A 13,810-nucleotide genomic window follows, 5' to 3' on the forward strand; every position below is an offset into this window, starting at 1 on the left:
TGTCTTAGTCCGCCTCATTGTACGCCTCCGTGGCTCTCTAACCATGGCAACCCCTCTCAATGACCCCACTGGACAGAGGGGCGGCAGCTCGGGACAGAGGGGCGGAAGCTCTGGTGCCTCTGGGCTGAGGGGCTCTGGCGCCTCTGGGCTGACTGGCGGCGCTGGGCAGACTGGCGGCACTGGCGGCGCTGGGCAGACTGGCGGCACTGGTGGCGCTGGGCAGACTGGCGGCACTGGGCAGACGGGTAGCTCAGACGGCGCTGGGCAGAAGGGTAGCTCAGACGGCGCTGGAGAGGAAGGCTCTGGCAGTGCTGGAATGAGGGGCTCTGGCGACCTCTGGACAGAGAAGCTCTGGCGCCTCTGGACTGAGGAGCGGGAGCTCTGGCAGCGCCGGACAGGCGGGAACACCTGTGTTGATGGGACGGAGAGACAGTCTGGTGCAGGGTGCCGGCACTGGTGGTACCGGGCTGGGGACACACACCTCAGGGCGAATGCCTTGCATACTACGCCAAATCAACTACGGCAAATCAACTCTTCACACTCCCCCAATTCTATTAACACCTCCTCGAGTGTCTCCTCATCTCCCATCCGTTCACTCTCCTCCATTCTGTTCAATAACTCCTCGACCCTCTCAGACTCAGCCCTCAGCTTCGCCGACAGCTCCGATAACATCCATGGCTCCTTACGGTAAACAGGGGGAGTTGGCTCAGGTCTGGCTCCTGACTCTGCCACACTCTCCTTGTCCGACTCGAGTGAAATCATCGTTAATATCATTCATATCAATATCATCTTTGTCTAAATGTATGTATTTATTTCAGATAAATGTTTTCTTCCTTCCGCAACCCCAGCCACTGCAATAACAATAATTTATTCTATATTTGTTTTGAATAAGGAGTTGTCGGATAACTCCTGCATTGATTGAGGCTAGACAGTAGATTTGTAATCTTATTCGTCACCGAAACTATATTGAACAAAAATCAGTATCTGGTGTGACCACCATTTGTCTTATGTATCGCTACACATCTACTTTGCTTAGAGTTAATCCGGCTGTTGATTGTGGCCTGTGGAATTGACATCCCTCTCCTCTTTTCAATGGCTGTGCGAAGTTGCTGGATATTGGCGGGAACTGGAACACGCTGTCGTACACGTCGTTCCAGATCATCCCACCTTGTGGAGTCCATTCCCCGACAAATTGAGACTGTTCTGAGGGCAAAAGGGGGTACAACTTAATATTAAAGTGTTGTTTTATATACTTTTGTACACAAAATACTGTATATAGTTATAGATAGGCTAGACTGCATTGTCTGCATAATAGTGATTTGTGAAGATTGTAGCTATAGCCTACCAGATTCCTTCATTTCTTTCCACCAACAGGAAATAATGGTTAGTACAGCATGCCAAACTGACCCCTGGGTGTCAGAGTGTTCCTGTGCTGCGGTGGGGAAGAGTTTCACCGGAGCCATTACTAAAGAGCTCGAGGCCTAGCTAAATTGCGCTCACCATAATCAGTATACAACCGAGTCCCGCCACAGATCGAGTTGACAGAGAGAGCGAGTGAGATGAGGGAAGACCAGGATTCGCTGTATGAAACTGAGAGCTCAGAATTACAATCATCACAGTGCGAGCGAGCCATGAGATACTATCGAAGAGTATGTGCAAGATCCGAAATATAGCATGCTGAAGGGGTTGTTCATGAGCCAGGATGTCGAGCAGGTGTCATCAGTTCATCCCTGAAAATAAATGTTTTTTTTCTCCATCACCATGGAGACCATCGAGTGTGTTGTGGACCACAGGAGGAAGTTGGAAGTCCCAGACCAGAGTGGGAAATGTTTGCAGGGAATCTGTTGGTGCCATCACCGGTCTTCCTAACTGACGGCTCCCACTCCACATTTGTAGAAACATGTTGCCTCCTCAGCCTGGTGTCCATGTCGCTGCGACAGTTTGCAAACCAACCTTGCATCTACATTGTGCCAGAGGTTAAACATGTGGGCCCAGCAAACAGAGGCGATTCTGGCTCGAATTGGTGACAGTCCACTGATTGTATCTGGAGATGCACGGCGTGATTCGCCAGGCCACTGTGCCTTCTTTGGCACTTACACCGTCCTGGACTCTGCTTCCCACCTGATCCTGCCCAGGAGACTTTGCATGTGACTGAATTGAAGAATGGCTACTGGTTGGACAGAGGGACAGAGAGATTAGTGAGGTGCCTGCAAACACATGATTTATTTGATTAACCATTGAGATAGAACTCTTTTACAAGAGAGCCCTGTGTATGTTTACAAATAAAGCACAGTACACATACATAAAACACAACAGCCCAACAAAACGCACTATAGTAAAACACATAATACACAACATTAAACCTATTTAAGAAAAGCAATCGCAATGCTGAAACATAAAAGTTATTTTAAAATCCTTTTGAGGTAAGCTATAGCCTCACCTACATTTTGTAGCTAGCCTCAGGGTTGTAAGTGTGCATTTGGTGAATGTACGAAGATCACTTAGGTCACTTTTTTAGTAATAATGCTTTTATTATTTTCCTTAACTGGCCCATGAATGCAGCATTGAAACCCTGGCCACTGACAGGTATCCACACGTGACGGTGCACTTGAGGGCATGAGCTTTGGCACATTGCCAAAGGTGCGAGGAAGAAGCTAGTGGCCACCAGGAAGCCAGAGGTACTGTCATATGTTTGACAGTAAGATCAGAACTATGTGATTATAATGATTCCAGTCAGTGACTCAGGGGGTCTCATTTATTCCCTGTCTGTCTCAGGTACTGCCATGGAAGAGGGCATTAAACACACCACTTGTGGTACTGTGATGCCACTGTTGGTGGGAGTGTCCAGGTGCTGAAAGAAATGTGGATCACCACAGTTCGCCCCGTTACAAATGAGCACCAGTGAGTCACTGGAGATACACTCGACTGCTGTGAGCACCCCCACCCTTCACACCTGAAGAAGGAACACATCCTCAACCCGAGATTGTTGAAGGATCTCGAAAGTAAATAAACTATAAACTATTTCTAGACATATATTTTTCTGGACATATATTACTTTTGTAAATTAATAAGCACATTTGTCAAACCTTGTTTTAGTTATTTGTGCATTCCTATGTGAATAACTGCAACCAATTGATTGTGGTATAATTGTAGTGGCCTACTTATTCATCTCTAGTTACATTCATTTTCTTTTGTAGGTGACAAAGTGTGTTCAGACAGGTGAACTTGAGAGTGTACATGCCCTGTACACTAAATACGTGCCCAGGAGGAACACGTTCGGCCTACAGGGGATGTCGCAAGACTCCAAGTGGCTGCCTTAGACCACAATCATTCGGTGGACAGACATCAGGCTACAACACATGAGGGAGTACTCCGTTTCAAGCAAGAGTTCTCCAAGCATGCCAGGGCGTTTGTGGTGAAACCCATCAAGGGGGAGAAGACATGGTGTTTCAGGTCTGAGCTTCTAGACTGCTTCGTTGACCGCAGTGCCAATGGTAAGTGTGCTATATCATGTCAGATGTAGACATAAAAATAGTTGACAATATGGGGTGAAAGAAGTTTATGCACATGGCCTTGTGGTCAACAGTAGATGGCGAAGTCAGTTCGTGACGGTAGTTTCTCTGCTGGCTGAGAGTAAATGACCTAAAATGATTTGTGTAACTTATATCTAGGACCATCCCAGCGGACTCTCCTGGGTGCCCAAAGAGAGAGAGTGGCGGTCACCTTGGGAAAGCGGACTGATGTTCCGAAAATGGAGAAGGAGCAGGCCATATAACAGCGAATTCAAAGATACACCCATCCATAGAGGGAATCGGAGTGGAATGGCTTTTCCACAGATTCTTTTGACCTGTTAAACAGATGTGCTTCCTTGTCTCGGACCTGCTGTCTCGACTCTCTCCCGGACCTGCTGTCTCGACTCTCTCTCCCGGAACTGCTGTCTCGACTCTCTCTCCCGGAACTGCTGTTTCGACTCTCTCTCCCGGACCTGCTGTTTCGACTCTCTCTCCCGGACCTGCTGTCTCGACTCTCTCTCCCGGACCTGCTGTTTCGACTCTCTCTCCCGGACCTGCTGTTTTGACTCTCTCTCCCGGACCTGCTGTCTCGACTCTCTCTCCCGGACCTGCTGTCTCGACTCTCTCTCCCGGACCTGCTGTTTTGACTCTCTCTCCCGGACCTGCTGTCTCGACTCTCTCTCCCGGACCTGCTGTCTCGACTCTCTCTCCCGGACCTGCTGTCTCGACTCTCTCTCCCGGACCTGCTGTCTCGACCTCTGAATACTCGGCTATGAAAAGCCAGCTGTCATTTGCTCCTGAGGTGTTGAACTGTTGCACCCTCTATAACCATTGTGGTTGTTATTATATTGATGTAAAAGGGGCTTTTTTTATAGTATCTGTAACATATTTTGGTGTGTATTTAATCTGCAACTTCATTTCCTAAAGGGGCAATCAGCAGTAGAAACAATAACAAAGTGTTCTCCATGCCCCTGATTGGGTAAAAAGCTCTGGGGCTGGAGAAATGTAACCACTCTAAAATGCATAGACAGAGCAATCAGTGGAAGGACTGGCCACCCATGATATCAAAGTTATAGTTTTTAACCATGTTTTGGGGCTATATTGTGTTTGTTTAAATGTTTTTATTTTATTTTTTACAAACGTTGGAGTAAAACAAGCTTATATTTTGGATTCTGATGGGGTACGACAGTTGAACTAAGCTCATGAGACATTTATAAGTCATATTCTTCAAGAGTCAATGGGTACATGTCATTAATTTATAACTACAAAAATGTATGTAGCAATTGCTCTTTGCTCCTTTTAGGTAAGCTACTGTTGTACGTGTCTATTGAGCTTGTGCACGAGGCAAAGCCTTGCAACCACAGCCTTTCACAGCCTTTCCTGTGAATCCTCTTCTTGTTACATTGGAACTTGTAAAAACAATGTAATAACCCTGCAACTTACTATGCATTGTAATCCTCTTTCTCTGATCTGTTTCCACTACCATGTACCCAGTTCGCTTTGGATAAAAGCATCTGCTAATGTTATTAGTCTTCTTTGAGTCTACCAACAACAGTGTAGTTACCATTCCTTGACAATAGATGGCAGCCAATGCTAGTTTAGTTTAAGTCACTAATCTAATAACAGGGCCAGTGGGTAAAGTGCACGTTTAAAGTAGTTGTATCTTCCAAGCAAGTTTCTCTGGTTACACTTGAACTTGTTGTTATAGTGGACAATCTAACTAATACTTTTTTTTTTTTTTTTACATAAGGCGCTGGCATTAGATCTATGTCTTGAAATAAGTACAGCAGGCTAGATTTACTCAATTATTAGGCTTTATTTAAACTCAACCCCTATGTAGATGCCACTTGCTTCTGGGTATGTGCGCCTTATGGAAGAAACCACACACAGGGATTTGCTGTACACCTCATCCAATTATCCCGTATGCACATAGGGTGAACTGGCGGTAAGCAGCCAGTCTTTATGCTCTTCAAACAAAATCACAAGTTAGTCTGATACCGAAACTAAATCACAATGTATTTATGTTCAGTACTCTCGTATTTTGCAGACAATGCAGTCTAGCTTATCTCTAACTATATACAGTATTTAGCTGGTAGTCTATTTACACAGTGTACAAAACATTAAGAACACCTTCCTAATATTGAGTTGCACCCCTTTTTTGCCCTCAGAACAGCCTCAGTTTATTGGAACGAAAGTGTTCCACAGGGATGCTGGCCCATGTTGACTCCGCTGCCTCCCACAGTTGTGTCAAGTTGGCTGGATGTCCTTTGGGTGGTGGAACATTATTGATACACACGGAAAACTGTTGAGCATGAAAAGCCCAGCAGCATTGCAGTTCTTGATACACTCAAACCATTTCGCCTGGCACATGCCATACCCTGTTTAAAGGCACTTAAATATTTTGTCTTACCTATTCACCCTCTGAATGGCACACATACACAGTCCATGATTCGATCCTTATTTCACCTTATTTCGTCTCCCCCTTCATCTACACTGATTGAAGTCAATTTAACAAGTGACATCAATAACGGATCATAGCTTTCACCTGGATTTAACTGGTCAGTCTATGTCATGGAAAGAGCAGTCGTTCCTAATGTTTTGTACACTCAGTGTATATTTAAGCAATAAGGCCCGAGGAGGTGTGGTATATGGCCAATATAGCATGGCTAAGGGCTGTTCTGATGCACGACACAATGCCTGGATAGAGCCCTCAGTTGTGGTATATTGACCATATACCACAAACCCTCAAGGTGCCTTATTGCTATTATAAACTGGTTGCAAACGTAATTGGACCAGTAAATTGTATTTCTTTATTTATTCCCATGACATACGGTCTCTGATACACCATGGCTTTCAGCCAATCAGCATTCAGGGCTCGAACCACCGGTTTATAATACACATTGTAACTTGGACTCCACGTTGTCGGGACTATCCGTCTCATCCCTCATAGGCTTTACAGTGTTCACAGGAAGGGGTCGCAGCTCGGTCGCTGGCAGTCATTAACTTGGTTTTCTGGGGGAGGAGGAGGAGGTCTGGCACTCTCATTAGAGTAACTGTCACTATTCTCGAGGGGAATAGTCCGGAAGACGAGGAGTAAAGGCCACTGTCAATGGCCGGCCCGGGCAGTGAGGTCTCTGTCGGGGCTATGGGGCTGCTAGTGCTAGTTGCTGCACAAGTAGGCCTACTAGATTCCACCTGCAATGGTGTTTCGTCAGTCGAGGACAAGATAGTAGCTTTGCTGATGTGGTTCTTCAGTAATCAGATAAAGCTTTTTTTGTGGTGTTTATGTGCACCACTTGGTCTTGCCTTAATCCATCTTGAACAACACACCCACTCTCCACCTGATTCACTTAACTTTTTTGAACTCGATGGGCAAAATCGGTGAGACGGCCTAGGCGGGCTGCCGCCAGCAGCTCTGAGACAGGCTAATTAGATGCAACTACACTACATGACCAGAAGTATGTGGAACCCTGCTCGTCGAACATCTCATTCCGAAATCATGGGCATTAATATGGAGTTGGTCCCCCTTTACTGCTATAACAGCCTCCACTCTTCTGGGAAGGCTTTCCACTCTATGTTGGAACATTGCTGAGGGGACTTGCTTCCATTCAGCCACAAGATCATTAGTGAGGTCGGGCAATGATGTTGGACGATTAGGCCTGGCTCAAGTTGGCGTTCCAATTCATCCCAAAGGTGTTCGATGAAGTTGAGGTCAGGGCTCTGTGCAAGCCAATACAGTTCTTCCACACTGATCTCGACAAACCATTGTGTATGGACCTCTCTTTGTGCACGGGGGCATTGTCATGTTGAAACAGGAAAGGGGCAAACTGTTGCCACAAAGTTCGAAGCACAGAATCGTCTAGAATGTCATTCTATGCTGTAGTTTTAAGATTTCCCTTCACTGGAACTACATGAAAAACAGCCCCAGACCATTATTCCTCCTCCACCAAACTTTACAGTGGGCACCATGCATTTGGGTCGATAGCGTTACCTGGCATCCTCCAAACCCAGATTTGTCTGTCGGATTGCCAGATGTTGAAGGGAACGTGTTTCCATTGCTTCAGTGTCCAATGGCGGCAAGCTTTACACCACTCCAGCTAACACTTGGCATTGCGCATGGTGATCTTAGGCTGTGTGGCTGCTTGGCCATGGAAACCCATTTCAAGAAGCTTCCGAAGAATTGTTATTGTGCTGATGTTTCTTCCAGAGGAAGTTTGGAACTCAGTGTGTTGCAACTGAGGATAGATTATTTTTACGGACTACGCGCATCAGCACAAGGCGGTCCCTTTCTATGAGCTTGTGAGCTTCCACTTTGCGGATTAGCCGTTGTTGCTCCTAGATGTTTCCACTTCACAGTAACAGCACTTACAGTTGACCAGGGCAGCTCTAGCAGGGCAGAAATGTGATGAACTGACTTGTTGGACAGGCCATTCTACTGCCAATGTTTGTCTATGAAGATTACATGGCTGTGTGCTCGATTTTATACACCTGTCAGCAAATTTCAAGGGGTGTCCACATACTTTTGTATATATAATGTAAACTCAGCAAAAAAAGAAATGTCCTTACATAACAAGATTCAACAACTGAGACATAAACTGAACAAGTTCCACAGACTTGTGACTAACATAAATTGAATGATGTGTCCCTGAACAAAGGGGGGTGGGGGTGGGGGGTCAAAATCAAATGTAACAGTCAGTATCTGGTGTGGCCACCAGCTGCATTTAAGTACTGCAGTGCATCTTCTCCTCATGGACTGCACCAGATTTTCCAGTTCTTGCTGTGAGATGTTACCCCACTCTTCCACCAAGGCACCTGCAAGTTCCCGGACATTTTGGGGGGGAAAGGCCCAGGACCTCACCCTCCGATTCCAACAGGTCCCAGACATGCTCAATGGGATTGACATCCAGGCTCTTCGCTGGCCATGGCAGAACACTGACATTCTTGTCTTGCAGGAAATTACGCACAGAACGAGCAGTGTGGCTGGTGGCATTGTCATGCTGGAAGGTCATGTCAGGATGAGCCTGCAGGAAGGGTCCAACATGAGGGAGGAGGATGTCTTCCCTGTAACGCACAGCGCTGAGATTGCCTGCAATGACAACAAGCTCAGTCATGAAGGACCCTCCACCTCCAAATCGATCCCACTCCAAAGTACAGGCCTCATTCCTTCCACGATAAACGCGAATCCAATCATCACGTTTATTTTTTTTGCTGAGTTTATATTGTCTGTCTGACTCACCTACAACCCATGTAGATTGGACAACACAAACACTTCGGTTGCTACATGTGGAAATTAAAAAGGGTGGTTGCTTTCAAAGGTATTTATAACAAAAAACTAACATTTTAACATAGGTATGAGATGACAGATCATGGGCCTCCAGATCTCGTGGGCCCCCCCCGCCTTGTGGAGGTTTCTGCTACACTATTGGGTGAACTCGAGACATTGCTGCTGTTATTGAGCAAGTGGATAACAAAAAATGTCCATCCTACGCAATTCAAGAGTCACAAACATTTCACAGCTGAGACGTCAGATTGGAAGGAAAGAGGATGGGGATCATGTTTTTTTTACCGGTCAATTTGATTATATTATCATAAGATCAATATATTAAGCAAGCATCATCCTCCACCAGGAGACAAGCGTCCGTCATCCCCGATGTGCCAGAGAAAGCAGAGGCCTCAGTGACGAGGTTTGGATGTAAGTTTCCTGTTTTCATTGATAAACCATTTTTTGTATTGGTGTTTGTTGACATATGTAACCAGGGTAGTGGTTAAAAAAATGTGGGTAAACCTGAGGTAAATTTGAGTAAACCCCTTAATGCAAAAAAAAGTAATAATGAACATATCTACCATAATAAATTCATAGCCCTATTCTCAAAATAAGACTGAAACTGGGTTTACCTTCCACTACATGACCATAGGAATTGACAATACAGCACAAACAGATCTGGGACCCAACTAATATTTGTGTTATCATAAGCTCTTCCATTTTGTTTTCTCTGCGGTCCCCCCTCCTCCATGGAGCCAGAGATGTGTTACTCAAAGTAAACCCCAGGGACAAGCTGAACGTACTGACTGACCTGGATGAGCAGAACCTGTCCTACATTCCGAACTTCCAGGAGGCGGCCACGGACGAGATCCACAAAACCGTCCAGCTGACACAGGAAGAAATGTAAGGAAGGGGAGTTGGGCATACAATTCGTATTGGACAAATCCAAGCAGTCCCTCATTTCTTCTGTTTCATGCCTAATGAACACGACCAAGGCCTTATCCTTTGCATATGTGACTGCTAACTAGCCTGATCCAAGATGTTCAGTGCATGGGAAAGTATTCAAACCCCTTTGAATTTTTCCACAATTTGTTACATTAAAGCCTTATTCTAAAAGGGATTACATAAAAATAAACTATCATTAATAGACACAATGAGAAAGCGAACAGGTTTTTATAAATGTCTGCAAATGTATTAAAAATAAACAGAATTACCTTATTTACATAAGTATTCAGACCATTTGCTATGAGACTCGAAATTGAGATCAGGTGCATCCTGTTTTCATTGATCATCATTGAGATGTTTCTACAACTTGGAGTCCACCTGTGGTAAATTAAATTGATTGAACATGATTTGGAAAGGCGCACATATAAGGTCCCACAGTTGACAGTGCATGTCAGAGCAAAAACCAAGCTATGAGGTCGAAGGAATTGGCCGTAGAGCTCAGAGTCAGGATTCTGTCGGGGTAAAGATCTGGGGAAAGGGTACTAGAACATTTCTGCAGCATTGAAGGTGCCCAAGAACACAGCGGCCTCCATCATTCTTAAATGGAAGAAGTTAGGAACCACCAAGACTCTTCCTAGAGCTGGCACTCAGCTCCAGGGTTCCTCTATGGAGATGGGAGAACCTTCCAGAAGGACAACCATCTATGTAGCACTCCACCAATTAGGCCTTTATGGTAGAGTGGACAGACAGAAGCCTCCAAATACAGGTGTGTAAAGCTTATAGCATCATACCCAAGAAGACTCTGGGCTGTAATCATTGCCAGGGGTGCTTCAACAAAGTACTGAGTAAAGGGTCTGAACTTATTTAAATGTGATAGTTTATTTTGAATACATAATACAACTTACTACATTTGGAGTAGGCATATGAAAGCAGACTGGCACCCAGCCTAACTGCTAACACTGTGTCCATCTACTTGTGTAACATACAGAAAGAGTGAGACCCGCATACTGGTGCAGCAGATAGACATCATGAAAAACACCATTCAGAGGGAGGAGGAAAAGACCTCTGAGCTGGAGCATAAGTTCAGGATCTTCTCCTTTGGAGAGTACAGGGCTGACATAAGGATGGGCACGGTAATTTGAATATCCGAACGGACATTAGTATTTGAATACCTGGGAGAGTATTCGGTGGTATAGTGGTGCCTGAAGTACAGTTTTAATTGATTGTTTCCCAAACAGCCCACCAGGCTAAGGAAAGCCAGCCTGTGTGAAAAATGAGAAACAGTGAGTGACATACAATCTGAATGATCATAATTTCAGTTCAGATCGAATTGCCATAAGGTTGGCGTCTGAAGACATTTACTGATTATAAATGAGCTTTTATGTTAAGTCTATATTTTAGCTAGCTTAAGCCAAAGAAGGATTTACAAAAATGTGCTACTCAAATGTGCCATTGTCTGTTATTTCAGTTAGATCTATAATTGAATGTCCTGTATACTTTGATTATAAAATAGCTCAATTGTCTAATATTCTTGCCTCACCACAAAATACCATAAAAAGATGTTCCTGAAAAGTGCAATATGCACAATTTTATTATCCTTGTGCCATGAGGGGCACAACAGCTCATCATCATCATATAAAAAAAATACATAACTGTTTTCACAACAAGATGTTTTTCATTAAAAAAACGAGGACTAATCCAGTGAACAAGATTAGCGGCCGGATGAAAAAAAATATAAACTAAAGAAAGTAGAAGAAGCCTCAAGCATCTTTCATTTCCCCATCCTCTTCCTCCTCTTCTACTCCTCTTATGAACAAGACATTGTTGCATCTGTGTGGAGGGGAAACACATGGAAACTGTTAGCTCAGTGCCGGCTGGTTCTATGACAGAGAGAAGGGCTAATTCTACAATCAGATGAGATATGGATGTAGCCTGGTCCCAGGTCTGTTTGTGTTGTCTTGAAACTCCTATGGTCATTGTCACACCAAGCTATGATGACCATAATAGGAGTTAACAAGGCAGCACAAACAGATCTGGGACCAGGCGAATGTGTGTGTAATCATAAGCTATGTGAAGTGCAAGTAAACCAATGAGCATTCCACTGAACTTACCTGACAAGCACCTCTCCTAGGTGTCCAGCCAACGCTCCATCTACATACTCTTCAGTGTTGGCCAGCTATAATCAGAGACAATAGATTTTATAGCTATACTTTATAGATATGGACTATTATTATAGATATGTTACAGATGTCAATACAAAACCAGACAAGTACATTTGTATGGCTCTGGATGTAATTGTGTACGTTGGGTAATCATTCCAGAACTTGCTGTACAATGGTGCATTTTTCCATTTGAGGATAATAATGTTCACACATTTTAGACATCGTCTGGTCCACGTACCTGCATGTTCATGTAGCTGTCCACGGACACCAGGTATCCCTTGTATTCCATACCCCACTTCAGCTTCACCATCACGGGCTTACCAGTAAGACCATTCAGAAACGGTTTGGGATTCAGCGGTAAACTCTGAAATGATATCATTCACACGTGTTGTTGAGACTAGCTAGCATTAGTGCCCATTTGATCACATTAGCTCCATCTCACAGCTTGCTACTTATATTCATAGCTAGTCAAACTAGCCTTTCACATACAGTGCAAAGCAAAAGCGGCTAACAAGTTAGCTAGCTAACTTAGCTGCTAACTAGCTAGATATATGGATAATCCCAACAAAAGGGCACAATGCGAATTTATGATAGCTACTCAAACTCACTTTATAATAGCCTGGCCCTTCACTACATATTATCAATACTCATCCAACACCTCATAGTATAGTCTATATTTACCATTTTGATTTTGTATGAGCTCCAACGAAAACTACACGCTGTTGTTGGTTGCAGGAAGTAATGGTGAACTCTTATGTTAAAAAAAATGGCGGTTGGCAACCAAAAGGTGCAATACTGCCACCAACTGGACTGGAGTGTACATGCTTCTTCTTCTTCTTCTTCTTCTTCTTCTTCTTCTTCTTCTTCTTCTTCTTCTTCTTCTTCTTCTTCTTCTTCTTCTTCTTCTTCTTCTTCTTCTTCTTCTTCTTCTTCTTCTTCTTCATCTGATCCAACCCCAGGCCAACGATCTGAGAGGACGGGACACTACCACTCACCCTGTAACTTTTCTCGTACCCCCAAGTACTTTTCTGCAGCTGCCACCACAACATCTATTTCCTGTGACTTACGTTCCATCTCTGCGGTACAGTTGATAACCATTTCAATGAACACTAAGAAGCCAACCTAACTGAAACATATACAGTGCCTTGCGAAAGTATTCGGCCCCCTTGAACTTTGCGACCTTTTGCCACATTTCAGGCTTCAAACATGTAGATATAAAACTGTATTTTTTGTGAAGAATCAACAACAAGTGGGACACAATCATGAAGTGGAACGACATTTATTGGATATTTCAAACTTTTTTAACAAATCAAAAACTGAAAAATTGGGCGTTCAAAATTATTCAGCCCCTTTACTTTCAGTGCAGCAAACTCTCTCCAGAAGTTCAGCGAGGATCTCTGAATGATCCAATGTTGACCTAAATGACTAATGATGATAAATACAATCCACCTGTGTGTAATCAACTCTCCGTATAAATGCACCTGCACTGTGATAGTCTCAGAGGTCCGTTAAAAGCGCAGAGGGCATCATGAAGAACAAGGAACACACCAGGCAGGTCCGAGATACTGTTGTGAAGAAGTTTAAAGCCGGATTTGGATACAAAAAGATTTCCCAAGCTTTAAACATCCCAAGGAGCACTGTGCAAGCGATAATATTGAAATGGAAGGAGTATCAGACCACTGCAAATCTACCAAGACCTGGTCGTCCCTCTAAACTTTCAGCTCATACAAGGAGAAGACTGATCAGAGATGCAGCCAAGAGGCCCATGATCACTCTGGATGAACTGCAGAGATCTACAGCTGAGGCTGGGAGACTCTGTCCATAGGACAACAATCAGTCATATATTGCACAAATCTGGCCTTTATGGAAGAGTGGCAAGAAGAAAGCCATTTCTTAAAGATATCCATAAAAAGTGTCGTTTAAAGTTT

The 13,810-nt window shown here is 44.2% G+C and overlaps 1 protein-coding gene and 1 long non-coding RNA gene across 3 annotated transcripts; one reads left to right on the forward strand and one right to left on the reverse strand.

Moving 5' to 3' along the window:
• Nucleotides 1-299: 299 nt before the first annotated feature.
• LOC124004757 lies at nucleotides 300-5,056 on the forward strand. 2 transcript variants are annotated; one of them, XR_006833525.1, is made up of 5 exons: nucleotides 300-2,203; nucleotides 2,563-2,678; nucleotides 2,776-3,002; nucleotides 3,198-3,494; nucleotides 3,672-5,056. It is a non-coding gene; the product is annotated as an uncharacterized LOC124004757 (long non-coding RNA). The 2 variants fall into 2 exon arrangements; XR_006833524.1 differs by having other exon boundaries at nucleotides 300-2,678.
• A 5,524-nt stretch (nucleotides 5,057-10,580) lies between these two features.
• LOC123993278 (small nuclear ribonucleoprotein F-like) lies at nucleotides 10,581-12,724 on the reverse strand. The gene is made up of 4 exons (XM_046295221.1): nucleotides 12,564-12,724; nucleotides 12,121-12,246; nucleotides 11,832-11,896; nucleotides 10,581-11,550 (listed from the first exon to the last, which is right to left on the reverse strand). Exons 1-4 carry the CDS (start codon nucleotides 12,564-12,566, stop codon nucleotides 11,481-11,483), a joined length of 264 nt encoding a protein of 87 aa, XP_046151177.1. The 5' UTR covers nucleotides 12,567-12,724; the 3' UTR covers nucleotides 10,581-11,480.
• Nucleotides 12,725-13,810: the final 1,086 nt, after the last annotated feature.

The sequence above is a fragment of the Oncorhynchus gorbuscha genome, linkage group LG02, assembly GCF_021184085.1.
Source record: "Oncorhynchus gorbuscha isolate QuinsamMale2020 ecotype Even-year linkage group LG02, OgorEven_v1.0, whole genome shotgun sequence".
Classification (NCBI taxonomy): Eukaryota; Metazoa; Chordata; class Actinopteri; order Salmoniformes; family Salmonidae; genus Oncorhynchus; species Oncorhynchus gorbuscha.